This window comes from Heteronotia binoei, chromosome 8, assembly GCF_032191835.1.
Source record: "Heteronotia binoei isolate CCM8104 ecotype False Entrance Well chromosome 8, APGP_CSIRO_Hbin_v1, whole genome shotgun sequence".
In the NCBI taxonomy this organism is placed as follows: Eukaryota; Metazoa; Chordata; class Lepidosauria; order Squamata; family Gekkonidae; genus Heteronotia; species Heteronotia binoei.
Window position 1 is genome coordinate 26,705,217 of NC_083230.1, and position 23,103 is coordinate 26,728,319.

General features: G+C 41.5%; 1 protein-coding gene across 6 annotated transcripts in view; it reads right to left on the minus strand.

The window, feature by feature from the left end:
• Positions 1-23,103, minus strand: part of PTPRZ1 (protein tyrosine phosphatase receptor type Z1) — a 168,248-nt gene that overhangs the window by 49,855 nt on the left and 95,290 nt on the right. For all 6 annotated transcript variants that reach the window (XM_060244826.1, XM_060244831.1, XM_060244830.1 and 3 more), the window contains exons 7-11: positions 22,705-22,862; positions 20,313-20,463; positions 12,669-12,853; positions 9,381-9,507; positions 3,443-3,483 (exon numbers count right to left, since the gene is read on the minus strand). In XM_060244826.1, coding sequence (XP_060100809.1) covers positions 3,443-3,483; positions 9,381-9,507; positions 12,669-12,853; positions 20,313-20,463; positions 22,705-22,862 — 662 coding nt within the window. The remainder of the gene's footprint in view (positions 1-3,442; positions 3,484-9,380; positions 9,508-12,668; positions 12,854-20,312; positions 20,464-22,704; positions 22,863-23,103) is intronic.

A 23,103-nucleotide genomic window follows, 5' to 3' on the forward strand; every position in this document is an offset into this window, starting at 1 on the left:
TATTTCCTGGGACTCATGGTAGCTAACGGTGCAACTACAAGTTGCAGAACACAAAACATAAAAGGCCATTCAAATATAAAAACAATGCACATCAACACATAATCCAAAACACACTGTTAAATCTGCTGAGACTGCTCCTCCTCCTCCAAATCCTCTCTAAAATAAAACTCTTTGGCATGCCTTCATAAATGCAGCCTCTGCACCCAGTCTAGTAAGCTGTTCCAGAGGACTGGTCCTACTACGGGGAACGTGATCAGAGCCTTGCATGTCTTCTCTTAGCTGCGATCGACACTGTGCTACCAAGATGTGTTTGGGAAGGCAGGAAGACAACCAGGGGTTGCCTAGGATGTGCTCCTCGGGCAGTGAAGTATTGATATGTTTGGGGGAATCACTACTGAAGTGCTTGGGATGTGGTTTGCTGGAGGTAGTCCAGCAGGGAAGTTGTGTGCTATTTAATAATTTATACTTAATTGTTTTTTGTGGAGTTTTCAGGGAAAAGGGGACTTCTGAGGAAAGATAATAAGATGATTGGCTAGGAAGCAATCTGAACACAGAGACACGGAACAGAACAACAGGGAGCCTTGAATGGGAGAAATACAGAGAATCTGTTCTGTTTGCTCCCCCCCCCCCAAAAAAAAATAATAATTCCAAAGCAACTTTCTCATTAAAAATATAAACAGGATGCTTGTATAAATTCCAGAAAGTTAATACATGTAATACCTTTTTAAATATCGCTACTATGCCACTGAGCAATACTATCTGTAGGACCACTGTGTTAAAAATCTTTTCCACAGCACCAAGTGTTTCGTTTTAAATGGTTTATACATTTTTAAAATTGTTTTAAAACTGTAATTCAAATTGTTTTTACTATTGACTGTTAGCCGACCAGAGTCCGCTTGTGGAGTGGGCGTCATATAAATCCAAAGTAAACTTATGCTCAGTGGCATAAATAAATAAATTATTAGCACCAACTCAATAACACATGACAGTCTGCAAGCTTTTGAGTTCACTAAAACTCTTCTTCAAGTTGGATGATACAAACCCATTTGTAAAAGGGTTTTGGGAAGGGAGAATTTGGGAAAGGTGTTGAGTCCTAAGAACATAAGAACATAAGAGAAGCCATGTTGGATCAGGCCAACGGCCCATCCAGTCCAACACTCTGTGTCACACAGTGGCAAAAAAATTTATATATACACACACACTGTGGCTAATAGCCACTGATGGACCTGTGTTGCATATTTTTATCTAAACCCCTCTTGAAGGTGGCTATACTTGTGGCCGCCACCACCTCCTGTGGCAAAGTCCTGGTAAAGCCTGCATTGTGTCAGGGGTGGTAAAGCCTGCATTGTGTCAGGGGTGGTCTTCAACCTGTGCAAGATGTATGGTAGCAGCCACTGAGCTTGCTGCTGTCTGAGTCCTTGGGGGAGCAAGCATGTACATGCAGTGACCACCAAGCTGGGTGGTCCCAGCAAACCCTAGGGAGGTGTGGCCATTGCTGGTTCTTTCTTTTCTTTCCCCCTCCACTGGGGGAGGGGCAGAGCTGTGGGTGGTCAAGGGTGTTACTCAGCCAGGGGCAGCTGCCCTGGATGCCCAAGAACATCCCTGCACTGTATGTAAGATGCAAAGTAGATTCAAACAGAGCCGGTTTCAAGTTATTCCAAGCATGAGGCAATAAAGTGAAAAAAGTCAGAGTCTGAGAAATGTCTCTGAAATCTCTCTAAACCACTGAAACTCAAATTCACCTTTAGCTTTGTGTGTGTGTGTAAATAACTATTTGCCCCTCCAGTAGGAAATAACGAGGCGTACACAGGATTTGGGTATTAAACAGGGCCACTTTATTGAACACTGGAACCGGCATGGAGTTAACAACTAATAGGACAAGCCAAAGGTGCCCTTACCCTTCCTTGTCCAGCAACTGCCCGAGCCCCCAGCATGAGCCACTAACAGCGGCTAGTGCCAGGCCAGCATGCTTGGGTTGCCCATCCCCATCCTGGGCATCCCCCCATACCTTGTGGCCAGCATTCGCAGCAGAGAGCCATACAGCCCAGCTGCCAATCCAGCCTGCCACTTACCCCAAAACGGGGAGGCAGCAAGGGTGCTCACTGTTTGCAATAGCCTAAACTCCCTCCTGCCAAGTGACCAACTTATTAACAAACCTAAACTTACTCCACTCACGGCTAGCAGTGCAAGGTAGGTGAAAAACACCCCAGTCAGGGCCAATCGACTGAAGGTGAAAAATTTCTACCTGGCCCCTCAACAAAGGCGACTGGGTAAAGCCTGCACTACTGCTGGGCGGGCGGGTGGGCCCAGAGCCAAAACTGCTGCGTGTTTTTGGACGGGGCCAGGCCTTTTACAGCCCAGCAATCCCTGGATGGCTGGGAAGGCCGCATAAGCCTCCCTTCCTTCTGGAAAGGCAAAGTGTGGCCCCTGCTCTCAGCCACGCGCAGCACAGATGGGTAAGGGCCAATTTTGCTGAGCACATTTGATTTAAACAAGTCCACTGGCATTGCTTTCCCTCACACGAATGTATGGAAGAAACATGTTAGTATTTCTGGACATTTAAAAAGGCAAAGATGGGGGTGTTGCTAGGCAGAGTATGGTCAGCTGTCGCCAAGTAGACTAGGAGATAGGGGCACAATCAGGGAAATTTGCTAGTGGGAGGCAACGAAAGATGAGAGAGATGTGCCGTTTTGAGCTGTTTTGGTCAGACATCTCCGTATCCAGGGAATACACAAAGTGATGCTGGGGGAACGAGCCAGGATTCAGTCAAAATATTTGTGCTCATGGGTCACATGAAATCATAGGTAAGAATAACCACAGTTGATAAACCAGACCACAATTTGACATACCCTAACTACCACCAGTTAATAGTTCTTGTCTAGATGGTCAGCTAATCATACTTTAATACAACCATGGTTTCATGTGATGCTTGATCTAATCTATTCTGGTTCTTTGGGGGGAAAGCTAAATCTCTTATTATCTAATCAATTATTATTCTATTATTTAGAATGATTGAGACTTCAACCAAACAATGGGTACAATGTCAGAAGGAACTAAATGTTAAGATGGCTAACATTAACCCTACCTCCACCCCCCCCCCCCATCCTCTACTATTGCTCTTTCTCAGCAATTTCTAGCAAAATGTGTCTTGATCCAATGGAATTTTGGATTCCTTGAAACAGCAGTCAATGAACCTAAGCAGGAGTGGAAAAACCTTGCTTTGCAGGGAGAGATGAGCAAGAAGTAAAGACGCATTTTCAGGGGCAACCGTATATGTTCCATAACAACCAGTTCCAGTAAACTGCTTTTGCTTTTTTAAACTACTTCTACAAATGAAACTATGAAAAGGTTATTTTTGTTTGAAATTATGCTGCAATATTAATGTAAACTTTTTAGGATTCGGACATTTGGAAATAGGAAAGGATTTCAGATGATACAGTACCTCATAGTCTTCAGATCCAGTCAAGTCAGTAAATTCAACTTCTAGAAAACAAAAAATATATACAAATTCAGTTTCTAGAAAACAAAAAGTATGCAGAATATCAACTAATATTTTAATCTCACCAGAGACATTACTTTGGCAAGTGGTGTCTTAAACTACATGTTTGGATAAGAAATAAGAACATAAGAGAAGCCATGTTGGATCAGGCCAACGGCCCATCAAGTCCAACACTCTGTGTCACACAGTGGCAAAAAAATTTATATATAAACATACACTGTGGCTAATAGCCACTGATGGACCTGTGCTCCATATTTTTATCTAAACCCTTCTTGAAGGTGGCTATACTTGTGGCCGCCACCACCTCCTGTGGCAGTGAATTCCACATGTTAATCACATGTTGATATATCAAGCATATTTTGTAAAAAAATAATGTATGGCAATATCACAAATAGCATTGCAAAATTAAGAATGAGTAATAACTTGTTCTCTGTGAACAGAACTTGAGAACAATTAATTCTGTGCTGTTACTGTAGGGGACTTGAGTTTGACAGAAAAATAGGGATGCAAAAGGCAATTTGTGATTCAGCAATGGAAAAGTCGTCATATATATGTGCTGGGATTCCCAACCACCAGGTGGGGCCTGGAAGTCTCCCTCTATTACCACTGATTTCCAGACAACAGCGATCAGTTTCCCTGGAGAAAATGGCAGCTTTGGAAGTAGACTCTATGGCAGGGGTGGCCAAACTTGTTTAACGTAAGAGCCACAGAGAATAAACATCAGATGTTTGAGAGCTGCAAGACAGGAAGGAAGGAAGGCAGGCAGATGGGGGAGGGAGGTGGAGGTGGAAAGAAGCAACTCTAACTTAAAATGCACTCTCCAAGCTGCAGGCTGCCTTCACATGGAGAAGGGAGAAATGCCTTCTCCAAGACGGCCAATAGTGTGGTGGTGGCTTCAAGAGTAACACAGTATGTGTGAAAGAGCCACATGTGGCTCCTGAGCTGCAGTTTGACCACCCCTGCTCTATGACATTGTACCTTGCTGAGGTCCCTCCCCAAACCCCACCCTCCCTAGGGCCCACCCCCAAATCTCCAAGTATTTTCCAACCCAGAGCTAGCAGTGGGGACCGCCCTTCCCCATACGAGCTCCGCAAGATCCTATGATCAGCGAACCAGCATCTCTTGGTGGTTCCAGCCCCAGGGATGTCCAACATGCCTTGACAATGGCCAGGGCTTTTTTGGCCCTGGCCCCCACCTGGTGGAATGAGCTTCCATCAGAGATCAGGGCCTTGCTGGACCTATTACAGTTCTGCAGAACCTATAAAACTGAGCTTTCCCATCAGGCCTCTAGCTGAGGCAGCGGGAGTCCCCTTACTATCCGGCCTCCGCCTAGGGCCCTGAAGTGACAATCTGTATTTGTTCATGATCCTTAATCCTTAAAGAACATGGTGTTTTGACAGATAGGAACCTTGGTATAGGATACACATTCTCTGGATTCTAAAAATAGCTAATGTATTTTTTTAGAAGAAGAAGACATTGGATTTATATTCCGCCCATCACTCAAGAGTCTCAGAACGGCTCACAATCTCCTTTATCTCCCTCCCCCACAACAGACACCCTGTGAGGTGGGTGGGGCTGAGAGGACTCTCACAGCAGCTGCCCTTTCAAGGACAACCTCTACCAGAGCTATGGCTGACCCAAGGCCATGCCAGCAGGTGCAAGTGGAGGAGTGGGGAATCAAACCCGGTTCTCCCAGATAAGAGTCCGCACACTTAACCACTACACCAAACTGGCTTATTCAAGCAAATGAATAACTTATAAGTAATATACAAGCAGAAACAGATATCAATTTTTTTTTAAAAAAATGTCTTACCTGTTATTTTCTGGAGATTAGTATGCTAGGTATTAAATAATGATGATATTCCCTGGCTTATCAAGTTTGTAATGAAAGTTTTACATATCCATTAACCATACTTAATACGGCAGTTCCATAATACATATATATTAAAATTGCTCAGTAGACTTTTCAAACAACCTTTATTTTAATTAAAGAAAAGCATGGTTATTTTTGCCGTAAAAGTGAATTTTTGTTTGAATTTCTAAAGATTTTGCATTTCAAATTCTGTTTTTGTGTTTTTAAACACCTTATGCAGAACAACTGCTTTATCCAAAAATTTATACAAATAGTATGGATGAGTGATTTTTTTTAAAAAAGGAAAAGGTAAAGAAAGAAACAACCCAATGGGTACAATTCTAGCAATAAAACCATCATAATTTTCATTTATCCATTATATTTAAGATTAAGCCTTTATGAACAAGATTTGTTAATTATAAGAATTAATTATAAATTAAATTCAATGAAACTTGCTTTATGCTGCTCACCAGACTATAAGATCTAGAAATGTATGTGGTTTGTATACGTGATAACCTTCTGTTGACTTGTTGCCTATGTAAGATTGTAGACATTTCTTAAAATATTAACCTATCATGGATTAAAAGACATAAATATTTTCAATCCCCCCTCCCAGATTCTTAAAAAATTCAGCATTATAAGACTCAAAATGCTTGTATTTTTTACCAGTTGTTGCTAAATGACCATTTACACAGCTAATAAAACTACAGTTGCGATCGAGATAACATAAAGCATTAACTTAGAGACATAGCAGACAAACTGAAAATAGTCAGTCTTTCATTAATTCTCTACAGAGAAGTGCTCAGTTCTACGTGAAGCAATTACACTATTTTTAAAACAATAAACAGCCAGGGTGGAAATCCATCTTCCATGTGAGGAAACATGCAATGAGCAAAAATATTTTGAAGTATGACGATTTTTAGCCAAGAGCCAACGATTCCTACCTGGCCCCTACAAGCAACTGGCTAAACATTGGGAGGGCTCCTGAGTGACTCATGAGGACACAAAGGAGGCATAGATGGCTGAATGCCTAACTTTGTCCTGGAAAGGAGTTCTTAGCAGCCATGCGGGTCTCAAAGTAAAATACCTCCCAAAAGAATACAGTCCACGTAACACCTTTTATTAGGACCAACCAAATGACACATAGCGTACAAGCCAAATGACACAAAACAGTGTACTTCTGCATAACACAGTCATGGTAGCCTAGTAAAGATTTTTCACTTGTGATTCTTACATTAGTAAGCCTCCAGAGAAGTCAAAACCTATAGAATTCATAGATTCTTCAAGCTGTACACTAGGTCCTTGATCCGAGTAAAGCTGTTATAGTCTAAGAGGCCTACTGAAACCAGTAGAAACAAGTTTGTTGTGAGTCGTGCAGTACATTAAATTTGGAAGCCATTTTTTTTTTAAAAAAAGCTTGTAAAGTGATATTTCTAGAAATGTAATAGAACAAGATACTTTTTCTCTCGTTTCTGTAGCAGAATTAAATAGGAATATCTTAAAACATTTGCATTTCATTGTTCTGTACTTCTTAAATTACTAAAATGCTTTGGGGCTAGATGGTTTTTATTCACACTGTCCTTCCACTGTGGATGAGAAAATATGATTATTCACTGCATGATAATCACTGTAAAATATTTTCACTTGCAAGCAGCTGCATGCAAGTGGGGTCAAAATCACCCCATACTGTCCAGTAAATGTGTACGGAACATGACTTGGTTAAAGTCCACATAGCACTTTCTCTTGGAGCCACCAAATAGTACATAACAGTGTATGAGCTTTTCAGTTCAATCAAACCTTTTATCAGGCTTTATTTTACAAAATTTTAGATGTTTAATAAAAAGTTTTCTTGGGATGGGGTAGATAACATCCAGTCTGATGCAGTTTTGGTGAATTCAAGCTCACAAAAATTTAAAATAACATTAGGGGAGTCATATGGAGTCATTAGGGGAGTCATATGGAGCAGCAACTAATTGCAAAAATTAAATCATTGTTGATTTCAGTAACAGATTAAGCAAAAGAGCCTTAGAGTAAAACTGATATTGTATCTTTTACAGTCAAGGGTGAAAACAGAGCTTTGAAACAAAATGTAATTGTTAATTATTTTGATTTTTTTGTTTGCATTCCAACATTAAGAAGCAAGGGAATTCCATCACCATATTTGCATTGACATAACATTTAAAGAAGCAACATGCAATAAGATCTCAGAATCAATGGAGGCAACTGAATACTATAATGTATAAACAGTAAACTAGTTCATCCACATAGCTCAGGGGTGGGGAACCTTTTTTCTGCCAAGGGCCATTTAGAAATTTATAACATCATTTGCGAGCCAGCAGGAACTCATTAGTACATTAGGCCACACCCCCTAATTTTAGCATGTTATGCCACACCATCTGGGATAATCAAGTGCAAGTTGAACTGGTGGTAGCTGGTTCCCACCCCCTACCACTGCCATCCCTCCCTCCCTTCTTGCAGAAACTGCAGCTGCTCCCACCAGACCCAAGGCACCCACATCCCCCACCAGCCATCCTTCACAACACCCACCACTTAGGAGAGAGAGAGAGAAATGTTGGGAAGAAATGGGAAATAAACAAATCGGAAGAAAGGGGAAGAAATGGGAACAAAAAAGGGGGGAAATAAAAAGAAAGAAAAAATGAGGAGGAAACTTACTTGAACTGAAACAATGACTCTTCCAGGCTCTGCAGCGATCTGGGGAGACTGCGCAGCGCAGCTGGGCCCCATGACCCCTGCCAGCCAGCCAGCCAGCCCTGGGAAGGCCATTATGCAGCGTGGTCCAGCCCAGCAACCCCCACCAGCCACCCGGGGAGGCCATCGCCCAGCCCAGCAACATCCGCTGGCCAGTCAGCCCTGGGGAAGCCCCCGCATGGCCTGGCCCAGCGATCCCCACTGGCCAACTGGGTCCGGGGAGGCTGCCGTGCAGCATGGCCCAGCTCACTGATCCCTGCCAGCCAGCTGGCCCTGGGGAGGCCACTGTGCAGCATGGCCTGGCCTATCAATCTTGGGCCCTGGAGAACTGGGCAAAGGAAGCTCTGACTCTTTCCCTCCCTCCCCTGGGGACGCTGCAGCACAGTGGGGCATGGCCCATCGATTCCCACCAGCCAGTTGGCTCCAGGGAGGCCACTGCAGCGTGGCCTGGTCCATCGATCCCTGCTGGCCCCAGAGAACTATGCAAAGGAAACTGTGACTCTTTCCCTCCCTCCCTTGGGGAGGCTACTGCGCAGCCCAGCGATCCTCGCTGGCCAGCTGGCCCTAGGGAGGCCGCTGCGCAGCGGGGCATGGCCCATTGATTCCTGCTGGCCCCAAGAAGACCGCAGCACCCTAGGGAGGCCACCATGCAGTGCCCCTTGGCCCATCAATTCCTGCCAGCCAGCTGGCCCAGGGGAACTGGGCCAAGGAAGCTCTGACTCTTTCCCTCCCCCAGGGAGGCCGCTGTGCAGCACGGCCCAGTCCATTGATCCCCGTGGCCAACTGGCCCTGGGGAGGCCGCCACGCCACATGCCCCGGCTGTTGATTCCCCCTGGCCCCAGGGAGGCCTCTGTGCAGCGCGGCCCAGCCCATTGATCCCTGCTGGCCAGCTGGCCCTGGGAAGGCTGCTACACAGCATGGTCTGGCCCACTGATCCCTGCTGGCCCCGGGGAGGCTGTCCATGGGCTGGACCGAGGACTCTTGTGGGCTGTAAATGGCCCGCAGACCGTAGGTTCCCCACCCCTGACATAGCTCATGGATGGGCAGGAATGTGAATTAAATTCACAGTAATGTTAGTGAATATGGATACATCTCAGGGAGCAGCAGGCTGTTGTAATCAAAGTGACTTTGGTTAGTCAAATATTATGGTTCATAATCTAAAATAATGACGCAACGCCAGGTAATAGACCAGGGCAGAATTTAAAGATGAAAGCATTGATACTGAAATTGCATTGCATTGTGATTTTAGCTGGTTTGCAAATAAAAGAGCACTGAAGATTTTCAACTAAAAATTACCTTTGGGTTCATACAGACACTTACCTGGATCATCCAAAGGCATGTCAACAATGACTTCGTCACTGTATTTTCCACGAACACCTTTAGGACAAATAGCAACTACCTGTACTACATAACTGGTATTAGGCAGCAGATTGTTCAGGATGGCTCCCTGGAAGGATAGAAACCATTATTTAATTTAATACCTTGAATTTAAAAAGTTAGATTCCTTGTTTTAAAAGTTTTGTTTCTCATAATGGCATACCTGGATCTGGATTAAAAGTACAATGTTTTTAGTATTCTCAAAGTAGCAATAATAGTAGTAGTAATAATTAATAAAATACACGTGGAATAATTCAATGGAAGCCTGTGCAGTATCTCTACATAAACAATGATCAACACCAGCAATGTGTGAAACTGACGTGGTGATTGTCACATTGTCTATTGTGTGGGGCAAGAGTCGTTACTATAAACACCACGCAGCAATAGAGGAGCACTCAGGGCACATTTTACATGAACCTTTAATACTGAAAAAAAAGAAGTGGGTTCCTTTCCATGCTAGCCCCAAATTCTGGGGTAAAATTCCCTAAGAAGGTATGACAATTTTTGTTCCAGAGGGTAGCCATGTTGGTCTGTGGTAGAACAGCTGCATTTGATTCAAGCAGCACCTTAGAGAGCAATAGGATTTTTGGGGTATAAACTTTTGAGAGTCAAAACTGCCTTCGTTGGATACTGAAGGTGTCTTCGTGTGTGGTTTCTTGTCACACCTGAAAGGTGTGTCTATAGCACATCTTTTAAAATTAGATTTTGGGGTGGATATATAACTTACTTAAGGTTTTATGCTAAGAACTGTCCATTGTTTATGATCTGCTGTGCATTATTTTGGATTGTTTGTCACTATGAATGTTCAGTAAAGCAGGTTGCACATTTGAACATAATCCGAATTAGGCCTTTGAGTTTTACTGAATTAAGTGGTTTGTATACAGTAGACACTGAAGTCTCCCAGGACACACAGGGATTACAAGTCACCATTCTTCAACAAAAGAACTTCAACAGGCGATTCCAGAGTGAAACAGATGAATTAGAATTCATCAAGAAAACTGACACCCTTTCTCAGGTTCTTAATAAAGTCCTCCCTTAGTCACCACAAGTGATAATCAGCTTAGCAAAACTAGGAAGATTGTATTACCGCTAATGACTGCTATTGTGAATGGTAGCTGTACTTTTTTAGATTACATCTGTATAATACATAATTATGTCAAATGTCTGACTTCTAGTATTCAATGACCATGCTGTTTACAATACTTTTCTTCATAACCTCATATAGATATGTTACCCAAGTGAGGGCTCACCTCATATATTTGATGAAGGAAGTTCTAGGAAGCTGCTGCTGCTCATCCCCTCTCCCTCCTTGGATCAATACAAATATTTATATATGTAATATTATTGAAATCTGTTTTTGGTGAGGTGGTGCACAGGTGAGGTGCACAGTATTAAGAGACCATTTGGGTTGATGGTAATTGTGAATGGGGGTCTTTAAACTTGTGGAGTGAGTACCACTGTGCTGAAATAAAAAGCCTTTAAGGTGCCATGATTCCTATTCAACTCTGCTGCAAAAGTCATGGGTCATCTTCTACATCCACTTCTAAGTTACTCCTAAAGCTTGAACTATAGTCAGAGAACTGATATTAAAATGATCTTAGGTTCTGTTGTCATTAGACCGTTTAGAAGTAAATGAGAAAAGATGCATTATATCTTATCTTTAACAAATGGTGGATTCTATATTGCCATCAGGCAAGATGAAGAAGGAACAGGTGTGAAACACCCACATTCAATTCTTTCTTTTCTTGCCTCAGGGCTCCACGTTAAAACTAACACTATGTTGACACTGCACTGGAGTAAGGAGAGCTCTAAGAAATTTGCTATGCTGACTCTCCAGGAAACTTGTCCAAGGTGGCTTACAAAACAGTACCTTACATATTTAGAAAATATATAATTCTAAGTTCTATTTACAATCCTATAAATACACTTTGAATACAATTCATATACCTAATAACTATGGTAATGTTTCACAGCAGTTAACAGCAGAGTAGGGTTCCTCAATTTTGATGTGCCCATGGGAGTATTTAGGGTCAAACTACACATTATTATTTTTGATGAGGAAAGTCCAGGTTCTCTGAGTTGGGTTTGGGACAATGGGGAAGAGGGCTCCTGCTGCATGTACAACTCCAAAGAAAGGCAAATGACTCCCCCTCAGTCATTTTGGCCTTGGCAAATGGTGTGTGTGGAATCCCTCCCTCCATGGCACTGTCCCAAGCCTGCCACATGTAGTTTGGCCCTTAGTCATTTGAGAATGTGTAATGGGTGCCATCACAAAATAGTCTTCTATGATAAAATCACAACTAGACATGGGCATGGAATGCAAATATGGTGGTTCATTTCATTTTGTGGTTCATCGGGTTGCATGATTCGGTGGTTCGTTTCATTTCGTGTTTTTCAATTTTCCAAATGATTCATGCTTTGCTGGTTTGTTCAGGAAGGCACAGAATACGCCCTGAGTGGGCTAGAGATGCCAAACTTGAAGCAAACTCTTCAGTGGACTGTCTTCTACCTGCTCTCCAAGTTTGGTGCAAATTGGATTTTGGGGGACCAAGCTACAGCCCCTCAAAGCAGATGCCCTCATCTAGTCAGTTTCATTGGAAACTTACCAGAAGCACAGGGGACTGGGGAATTATGCCAGGCTGTCTGGAATGAACCAAACACAAACCAAATGACATGCCAAGAAAAAAATGCCAATTCATTTTTGTGTTTGAGTGCAGCGGTATCAGACGAATCAGTTCAGAATGAATCATGAATTGACCATTTTTAGCATAAATCATGACTTCAGCTCAGTTTGTGGCCACCCCTAATCACAACACGACTGCCATGAGATACTGAGGTATATCACAAAATGTTGGGAGGTTGCAAGTGATGGCGGGAGTTTATATCGGTCAACCAAACACTGTGATATTGCTGGCTAACATATTGTAAACTTTTATCAAAAATCTTATAAAGCTATTTATAACATAAGGAGGAAACACAATATATAAAAGAGTCCATCCAGTGTAATTTTACTAAAAAGTCCATCCAATGAGTACCCAGTTTAGACTCATTTTGTTGAATTGTTTACACTACATGATTGTTTTTCTTTGGTATGTGCCATAGATAGGAACTGCGATGAATTTGTATTTGTTTTGCCAAAACCTTAAAGAGTATCTAAGAAAGTTCCCTTCACAATAATTAATCACAATAATTAATCATAAATGATTTCAGTTCTATAAAATAGCTAGTTACCAAGTCCTGATACCCATCGGTTTGATGCTCATTCAGTGTTTGGTCTTCTCCATCTAACTGTTGGTATAAAACAGCAAATCTCTCAATCATTGGGTCATACACTACTCGTGGCCTTTCCCAAGTTACCAGAAGGCTGGTATAGTTCTTTGGATCAGTTTGGACATTTCCTGGTTCTAAGCTGCAAACTTAAAAAAAAGGAGAAATCATTTTTTTAAAAAGTCATTTGAAGAAACTGAGGATTAAGACAGAAGATAAGACGAGAGGGCTCACAGTCACTGGATCACCCAGGCATTCTGTTGGCTTTGGAAATGAAATGACAGATGTAAATGCCACCAAATCAGATTTCAGCTAAGCCATCAGGCCTGCCCCTCTCCTTTCAGGCTGTCAACATTAGCAATAATTATTCAGCTTTCTGGAAGTGTGAATGATCATACATTAATCAGTTCATTTGTCATCTTAGTAATTTTTTTTTTAACCCCAACAGTACTTTTTAAGTGCAAACTGCTCCAGGAGGCTTTTGGAATTTAAAGCTGGAGAAAAAAAAGTGGCTTCAGTGCTCTAAACGTATTAAGTCTCCTGCCTTAAAATTGGAACAACCTCTCAGGGGAATCACTGCCTTAGTCAGGTTAAGAGATATTGCATGTGATTAACTCATAATTCATTTTTGTGGCCTTTTCTAAGGCAATTGCAGAGAGATGTCTCAGTATCCAAACGATTTGTAACTGATACCATGCAGAACCTCGTCTTCTTGCCGCAAACCCCAATGGGTTTGTGCAGGCATAGAAGAAGAAGAATTGCAGTTTTATACCCTGCCCTTCTCTCTGAATCAGAGACTCAGAGTGGGTTACAATCTCCTATATCTTCTCCACCCACAGCAGACACCCTGTGAGGTGGGTGGGGCTGAGAGGGGCTCTCCCAGAAGCTTTCAAGGACAACTCTACAAGAGCTATGGCTGACCCAAGGCCATTCCAGCAGCTGCAAGTGGAGGAGTGGAGAATCAAACCTGGTTTTCCCAGATAAGAGTCCGCACACTTAACCACTACACCAAACTGGCTCCCAAGTGAAAATTGTTGATTCATGATGAACAGAAGATACATGTGAATGCCATCTGAAGAACACTTTCTGTGATTGTGTTCACAGTGTTCACAATGGTCTAAAAATTAGAAAAGATTGTTAACCTATAGTTTGGTATATTTTAGTTAATTTAAGAGAAGTCACCAAACAGTGGTGTGATCAGCCTTCATGGTGATGATTTCTTGTAAGGGAAATTGATTTTGTAAGGGAAATTGATTTTGTTAAGAATCCATATATATCTCACAAATTTACTTGATATTTACTTGATATTGATTTCTTGTAAGGGAAATTGATTTTGTTTTTTACTTGATATTCCAATATTTAAGTGCTTAATAAATATTTATCATGGGTAAAGAACACATTCTTTGGAGAGGACTCCACAATACCATATGGCACTATCAAAGACAGAGTTTTCCCCAAGCTCCCTCTTTTACCCAGTGGCTGCCTACTATTCTCAAAAAGGTGGTGCTGAGATTTGGGGGACCAATGTGGATAAAAAGCCATTCCAATATCATGTCACTGTAGTCTTAATATAAAGTTATATATTTTGATTCTATACTGATGTAGCAAAATATACATTCTGGCTTTTATTTGCTACCTTTATATTTAGGTGTTTATTTGCTACATGGCTGTTAATGTAAATGAGGTGAAATGAAATGTTTTATTTTCGCTTCCTAACAATGCAAAAAAAAAAAAAGAAGTGCTAATTGAAACTTATAAATAAAAAGGTAAAGGTAGTCCCCTGTGCAAGCACCAGTCGTTTGCGACTCTGGGATGACTTTTTATGGGGTGGTTTGCCATTGCCTTTCCCAGTCATCTACACTTTTCCCCCAGCAAGCTGGGTACTCATTTTACTGACCTCAGGAGGATGGAAGGCTAAGTCAACCTTGAGCCAGATACCTGAACCCAGCTTTTGCCGGTATCAAAATAAGAATCCATATATATCTCACAAAGCTCTCAAATCTTTTAAGTTTTAATTAACTCTGTGATTTGCCTTTTGAACACAAGAGGGCACTCAAGGTTTTATATTGTTTTCCAAAAATGAACTGTGCATGCCTAAAACAGTTACACTCAGGGCTTTTTTTGTAGCAGGAACTCCTTTGCATATTAGTCCACATACCCCTGATGGAGCCAATCCTCCAAGAGCTTACAAGGCTCTTAGTACAGGGCCTACTGTAAACTCCAGGAGGATTGGCTACAGCAAGGCTGTGTGGCCTAATATGCAAAGGAGTTCCTGCTACAAAAAAAGCCCTGGTTATACTAATACCAAAGTAACAGCATATAGAAACTTTAATGAATCAGCACAACTTAAATTATGAAATAACACATCTTGCCTTTTCAAAATAAAATTTTAAACCGGTGATAATGCCACTTTCCATTTTCTAGTTAATCTTATACATTAAATTCCTTTATTAAATAAACCAGTTACTATGTACCCAGAAGTAAGAAACAAAACCTATTCAGTTTTATTATTCTAAGCCTATACTGTTTAATAGCTGACGCCACACTGGAAGGTATAAGCAAACTTCCTCAATCTTAATAAAAAAACCAAACCATTCCTAATCTAAATCAATCCCCCCTTTATTCATAATGAACCAGAAAGAAAAAGGCTTTGCTGTTTAAAGATTTCTATACTTGTCTTTGGAAAATATTTGAACAAACTACTGAATACAAGCAATGCTTGAAAGGGAACAGCAAGACAAGCAGTCTGCCTGGGGGATTAAGAAAAAGAGTGTGTGATGTGAAGGACGAAGTGTGGAATAGAGACTGAGGAATTATGTGTTCAGATTCTTCCTCATTCAAGAATCTTGCTTTCCTCCAGCTTATGGCCTGGGACCTGCCTACCTGAGGGACCGTCTCTCCCCATACGTTCCCCAGAGAGCACTGAGGTCAGGAACACAAAATCTCCTCTCTATCCCCGGGCCAAAAGAAGCCCGCCTGAAAGTCACTCGAGATAGGGCTTTTTCCGTTATGGCCCCCACTTGGTGGAATCAGCTGCCGGAAGAGGTGAGGGCCCTGCGGGACTTGGCTCAATTCCGCAGGGCCTGTAAGACGACCCTCTTCCGGCTAGCTTACACCTAGCCGGGATGGAACTTGACGTAACTGGCCTGCCATCTGTTTATATAAAATGATAGGTTATTGGTTTTAAGCTGCATTGTTTTTATGAATTGAAATGTATTGGTTTTAATGTTTAAATGTGAAGTATTTAATTGTTTATATTTAAATTGTTAAATTGTTATTGTTGGAAGCCGCCCTGAGCCACTCCTGGGAAGGGCGGGATACAAATCCCGAATAAATAAATAAATAAAAATAAAACAACTACATCAGTTGTGCCCTGGATTCCTAGGAAGAAGTGAAGTATATAAAAGAAATAAATGTTACAAACTGTGGCCTGGAAGCTTCAGAAGGTGCTTGTGGCCATGGGTCTTTCCCGCATCTTCCCATTTCTAGGAGACTCTGCAACCCTTTAAAACTGAGGAGTCAAACTCATTTCTCATGCGGACTGGATCTGACATAAATGTGACTTTGTTGGGCCAGGCCACGGGTGCCATAAAATGTAATGCCAGGTACCAGAGATATAAACTTTTAAAAAGACTGCAGCTGCTTTGTTCCAAGTTGGCGTGTTCTCACTACAAGGACCCACGGGCTGGGGTACAGAGTTAAACTGGTATGGGCAGACTGGAGAGCCAGCAGTGCAGCGCTGGGCAGATGCTCTTGGGCTGCCTGGAGGAGAGGAAAAGACCTTCCCCAGCCTGCTCCCATTGCCAGTGTTGTGAGCCTGGGACTCAGGGTGAAAACATGAAGTGTTGAGGTGTTGCTCACTACCCCTGCCCCCAATCCATCATGGAAGGGGATTGGGCAGACAAGTTGAACTAACCTCCCTGCCTACAGAAGTGGGGGGACCCTGGCCAAATAAAGCCCCATGGAGATACCTGTGTGGCAGCAGCTGCCAGGTGATCCATGGCATGGCAATGCTTGGGGTTCAAGCCAAAGACAGTTGGCAAGTCACGCCACCCCCATGTGGTGGCAACCACTCCAGGCCAAAGGCTGCCAGATCATCTGATGGGGGACTGGACATCTCGCACACAAAGCCATGCATGCCCAAGGCCACTTAGCAATCTGTATGACCAGAGCTTGCTGGCAGCCACCCACAAGGCGGCCGCTGCCTATGGCTGAAGGCCACTGGATGATCCATGGAAGAGGAAGGCCCAGCCATTGAATCATGCGCTCAGTGGCAGGACTAGGCTCCGATGTGTGGAAGAAACTGCTGAAGAATTCCCCCCATGAGCCAAAGCACAGCTGTTGCATGGAGGGGTTAAAATACAACAGTGGCATCGGCTGCCAACAGGCCTCAGAAGAGGATCATCTGCACCCCTTATGTGTAATGCTAATTCCTAGAGCCATCTGGGACAGCAGCCCCGGAGCTGCTGGCTGAGTGGAGAGGTGTGCAACCTTGCCTTGGAACCCCAATCAATGTTCCCTCTAAGCTGAGTTAACATGAGCTAGCTCACAGATTTTTAGCCTCCTACTCACACATTTTTGTCTTAGCGCAAGAAGGATGACCCCAGAGCACAATAATTTATGCAGTAGCTCACAAATGCTAGCAGCTCACAACTTTAATACCAGTAGCTCACAAAGTAGAATTTTTGCTTAAAAGACACTGCAGCTTAGAGGAAACATTGACCCCAATTTGTACAAGCAACTGTGTTTCTCTTTTTTGTATATTGGAACCCCAATCTGGCATGAATGCAAATGTGGTGGCTCCCAATTTACCAGTGAGGATGCCACTGATGTAAAAGGGTTCTGTTTGATTGCTGCAGTTGAGGTTTTACTGTGCTGAAGCCAAAACACCAGCTTCTGGTTAACTTAAAACACTAGCAAGACATTCCTTTTAATATGCTATGACTTCTAGATTGACTCTTATATATAAATTCTTGGGGAAAATGGTTTTTATAAAACAGGGAAATATACTGTTGGTACTGAGGGAAAAGACTTAAAATGACAATCTTGAAGGATTAGAGCTGTAGGAAGAATGTAGAATTCGGTTCTGTTTTCAGTATTTCACCTACAGATTGTTGTCAAGATTGATATACCTCCATTTTGTTGCCATTACTCCCTGCTGTTTTTGAGCACCTGGTCTGACTACCTTTGCCAGCTCTGCAATGGACTACCAGATTTTCCAAGAATGGATGTGGGCTGAATTTGATAAGAATGGATGTGGGCTGGCAAAAGGAATGAGAGACTGGGACTAGTGACTTGGCATGAGCTCCCTGAGACAATGCCTGGCTGTTCAAGGAAGGAGAAAAAGCATACAGGACTTTTAGAAGAGTCCACTTGAGCAAACTCCACCCAACAAAATCAAGATACCATGGCTATTTTGCATTTTGATCCACTCAGGCAGTCAGACCTCTCGTCTAGGAAATGGCTGCATTCATTCCCTTCAAACGAGCCAATCAGATTCTTCTACACCAGTTCTCATACAAACAGGCCAATCAAGTTGCTTTCCGATCTCCAACTTCTCCTCTCCATCTCTAGTTGGAAGAGCAGCACAATTCCGTTCTGTCTTATGCTTTATCTTACAATTGAAGAACTAATTCTGACTTTCCCAGCTTCCCCTGCTTTGTAAGCCTACAAAATCTATTTTTCTTTGATCTTTATAACTAAGCATTCTTCTTGATGCCAGGTTGCAGATGTGTTTGTACTTTTCTTTGGCTCCTATCTGTGTGTCCTGGGTTCCAACATGATGACCAGACACAGCTTTGTGTGTCTGATTTATTGCCTGGAATTACTGTGGGATTCTCCCTTTTCCCCTTTGACAAACTTCCTTCCTCAGACTGCTAGACCAACATAACTAAGCCACTTCAGACAACTCCGCAAAGTGGAAAAGGAAAGGTAATACCTCCCCCCGCCCTTTCTTTCTCTCTCTCCTCCTCCTCTGCTTATTTCTTCCCCCCTTTACCAAATTCTCTGAGGTACATACTGCTCTATGGGGCTAAATTCTGGGTGGGTATTGATGAGCATTGTAATTCATGTTGAAATTTACTGAAATACTGCTTTGACTGTCCATAGGTTTGATTCTCCTCAATAAACAATCTCTGATAATTTAAATTTATTACAGCTACAATTTCCCTTTCTGTGGCTCCATTATTTTTCATTTCAGTCCCAAACTACTCCTTTTCTTTGTTATGTAGTATTGCTTTGAAATGGGAATATGTGAACGTTTTATCTGAGCCTTCTCAGGCCTGGCACCGGGGGAGGTTGGAGCCAGAAACTCTCAAGGCCGAAACAGGCCTGAGAACGAAATAGTAACATCAATGTGTGAATGTGCCCTGCATAGTACGCCTCCCTCAAGAATCCCTTTGAAGTGTACCTTATATGATTGCATTCTACTGTATGATCTTTAGTCTTTCAATCTCAACGTAATCGAGAACAACAGTATCAATAAACTAGTTATTTTGTTTCAACAAAGACTTGTTATTGAATCTGCCGACTTGACACACACTGCATTCATTCCCCTCCATTTTAGCCCAGTCCTCCATCCTGTTCACCTAGACCAAGGCCGTTTGCATGTATCTCCCTAAACACCTTTGGTAATATTAGTGATGAACAATGACAGCTGATTTGCCATTTTATTGTGTACAACCAAACCGAAATTGTTTAAAGCTGTAGGAAAGATACTTTACTTAGACTGAAGTATGATCAAAAGGAAATATGTTGACCCTTGTGTATTTTGTGAGACTTTTGTTCTTTCTGTAACTGCAAGGTTTCTTTGTACTTTCAGCTTGGGGAATTCCTTAGTTCATTCTTGAAATGCGTTTTAAAGAGAGGATTTTTTTTTAAAAAAAGAAACAAACAACTGTAAGACCCACCTCTTTAAAACAGCCTTCACATAAACCGAGCCAGAAAGTCCTGTTGGATACGTCCTATGTTTTATGTTCTAATCACTGGAATTTATGAAAGATCTTAATTATAGCACCATAATCTTAACTCTAATGTAATTTTAATGTTTTTAAGGATGATTTTATATTGAATTGTATATGAATTTATAATTGACTGCACATGGTTTTATTGTATACTGTATTCATGTGTTGTGAGCCGCCCTGAGCCTGCTTGCGGGGAGGGCGCAATACAAATAAAAAGTTATTATTATTATTATAACTGTAGTTACTTTAATTTTTTTCTCATTGCAAGTTCAAACTTGATGCTACTTGGGGTATATATGTCTGCATGTGGAAACAGGCTTCTTTGCATGTATTTCTAATTTAATCACAACGTAAACATGCAGGCTGTTGCTGTGGTTATGGTTTCTGACCATGACTCAGCTACCAGGACAACATTCACATAGTTCCAGTTAGAAAACTGACAATTTCAGTAGTCAGCTGTTCAAGACAGGGAGCAGTAGAGCAAGGCTCAATTTACTACCTGCCAAAAACCAAATGTGACTGTTGGTTTTCCTGACTGTGTTGTACACTTGCTGATCTAAGCCACTATCCTTCTTACAGAAGCACTATGCAGTTCAAATCATGGTCAAATCTGTAAAGTCTGCAATAACAAGTAAACAATAAATACCTGTTGCATTAATTTCTTCTTGGCCAGTATATGAAGAAAAGATCTTAACAGAAAATGGATGCTGTTGTTCTCTAAAATTATTTTGTAGGTAATCCATCAGCACCACATAACCAGACTGTTGCATGGTAAGGACCTCACAAAATACTGCCAGCTGGGAAAATGTAGCAAATGTTTCATAAGCAAGCATATAAACTAGGAAGTTTGATTTTAGACACAAAACTGACCTAAATAGACCATATTACCATAACAGACTTCTACTCCACGATGGCTCATGTAGAAGCGGCAAACCCTAGTCAAATGTACCATTTCCCTCCCTGTGCCCAGATCCTGCCAACATTATCTTTTTTGTTCATTACAGACATGAATAGATTTAGCTTTTCCACAGCTCAAGACACAATGGTTATTTGCTGTCTCCATTTTCAGCTTCATCAACACATCCTGATTAACCTTTCTTCCATACCATATTGCCACAATCTTAGAATAACTGCTCTGGGAAAAACAATATGCAATGCATTTGCCCAGCATAATCTTCCCAGTGCATTCATCAAATTATAAACAAAAAATTATGACAGAGATAAACTTTGGTGCTCTTATTGTTGCCCCAAACACATGCGTAATCTTTTTTCATGTTCTGAGGCCACATCACTTAGAGGGAGCCCAGTTCTTTTAATTTCAGTAATTATACTAACCAACCTGTGAAAAATACCACATTAGTTCAAATTCATCTCTATCAGAATATTTAAATGAATACCTATTCAAATATAAAATGCCCCCCCCCTCATAGCTATTATAGCAGTCCCACCCGTACCTTTCAAGACAGGCTGATGCAAAACTGTGAGGGTACCGCCCCTCCTCCCCAGGAATACTTCCAAGAGACATGTAAGCAAAATTTCCTCTGTGCTTTTTTCTTGTTTGTGACACAGTTAGGTTTTCAAAGGGTTGTTCAACATGACACCAGAACACAATTCACATACTTTTTATTGGGACCAACCAAATGACATTTAACTGTGAGATAGCTTTTGAGTTCTCCAAAACTCCTTTTCAGGCTAGATGTTACCAAAAAAAAAAACACCCCAACAACCACCATAAGAAAAGGAAAATATATGAGGACATGGTGTTAAGTCCTGGCCCAGTCTGTGTTCAATGCTGAATGCATTGCTCTTTCAGATGTTCTTGATATCCATTTATTCCCAGTTTCTGGTCTTGTTCCATCAACACTGGCTTCCCAGTTTGCTTAATTCAAGGTGCTGGTATTGAGATTTAAAGCCCAACATGGCTTCGGGCCAGCGAATCTGAAGGACCGACTTCTCCCATATGAATATACCCAATCCACTCTGATCATCTTTAGTTCTGCTTTGGGTGCCTTTGCCATCTGAGGCTGGGTGGGGTTCAACCCAAGAAAGGGCCCCAAACATTAAAACTCACTGCAGAGAGATGCATCCCTTCTGCCAGTGGGTGCAGGGTTTTTTGTTTGTTTTGTCCAGTGTACTCCCAATAAATGTTATTGGCCCTCTTCCCTGGTTACGTTGTTATGTGTGTGTCTACGTTTTTATTGCTTAAATATTTTATATATATTTTATTTTAAATGCTATTTTAATCCCTTAAATGTTTTAATATTGAAACATTCTGTTGTTTTGAATGAATGGAACCGTTCTACATAAATAAACCTATCATTACTATCTGCATTTTAAGATGCTCAGATCCATTTTAGCAATCTCATGCATAATTTTGGCTTATAAAATGACCACCCTCCAAATTCCTATTTACCTAGCTAGCTTTGGTGGGGAGGGGATTATAGTATCCCTCAGATGCAAGAGATAAAATCTTGGATCATATAAAGCATTACTGTTGGATCTGCTAAATTTGATAGACCAGAAATCTGAGTGCACAGAGATGTCGAAACATTCTAGCTACCAGGAAACATGCAGTTTTCAGAGCATTTCATTGGATTCAGGAGCAAACCTAAGCACTTTGTACTAAGTACAAGTATTCGCTGTGGCTTACTCCCAAGAAAGCATCATTGGGACTGCAGCCCTAACTAACTTCTTTAGCCAGTTGAAAAATGATGTTCTTGAATAAGTGCCATGTATATTTCACCCCCACTGCATAACAATTTACTGTTAAGTATTTTATCCACCCAATATACTTCTTACGGCCCAAATGCCAGATAACCTCTACAGATTATTAACTATTTCTAAACTCTAGTGTTCTATGATCACAGGATTTTTATTTTTTTTTTTAAAAATGATCTTTCATAGAAAAAAAGAATTCTCAACATGTAGATGTCTCTATGAAAGTGATTTAAAATAACATGCCAGCTAGTCATGATTTTAAAAAATTGCATATAGGTTTTCTGTGCCATTATGAACAAATGGCAGTTTATGCAGATTACCTGGTTTTCTGAAATGTTAACCGTGTCTTTAAATACAATCCATTCAACCATCTCTGAGCAGGGAGGAGTTGACAAAGATCCATTATAAGTGTAATATTTGTCCGTTGAATTTGGCAAAAGGTTTGACAAAGTGAAAGGATTCAGTTCAGTTTTTTTCCCTGAAAAACAATATTTACAAGCAAACATTAATGGCTTTTTAAAAGAAAGATTCATAAAATAAAAATGAAGCCATAACATTTCTTTAACAATTACAACACCCTGGAGCTTATTTTGGTTCTAAATTCCAGGCAGAAAAATGTTAAAAGTACCTGCATACAACCATAATTTAGCATATGTTGTGGGAGGGTCAGCATTTCAGGAAAGAAAAAAAAAGCTGCAGAGGTTATGTAGTTCATTCTG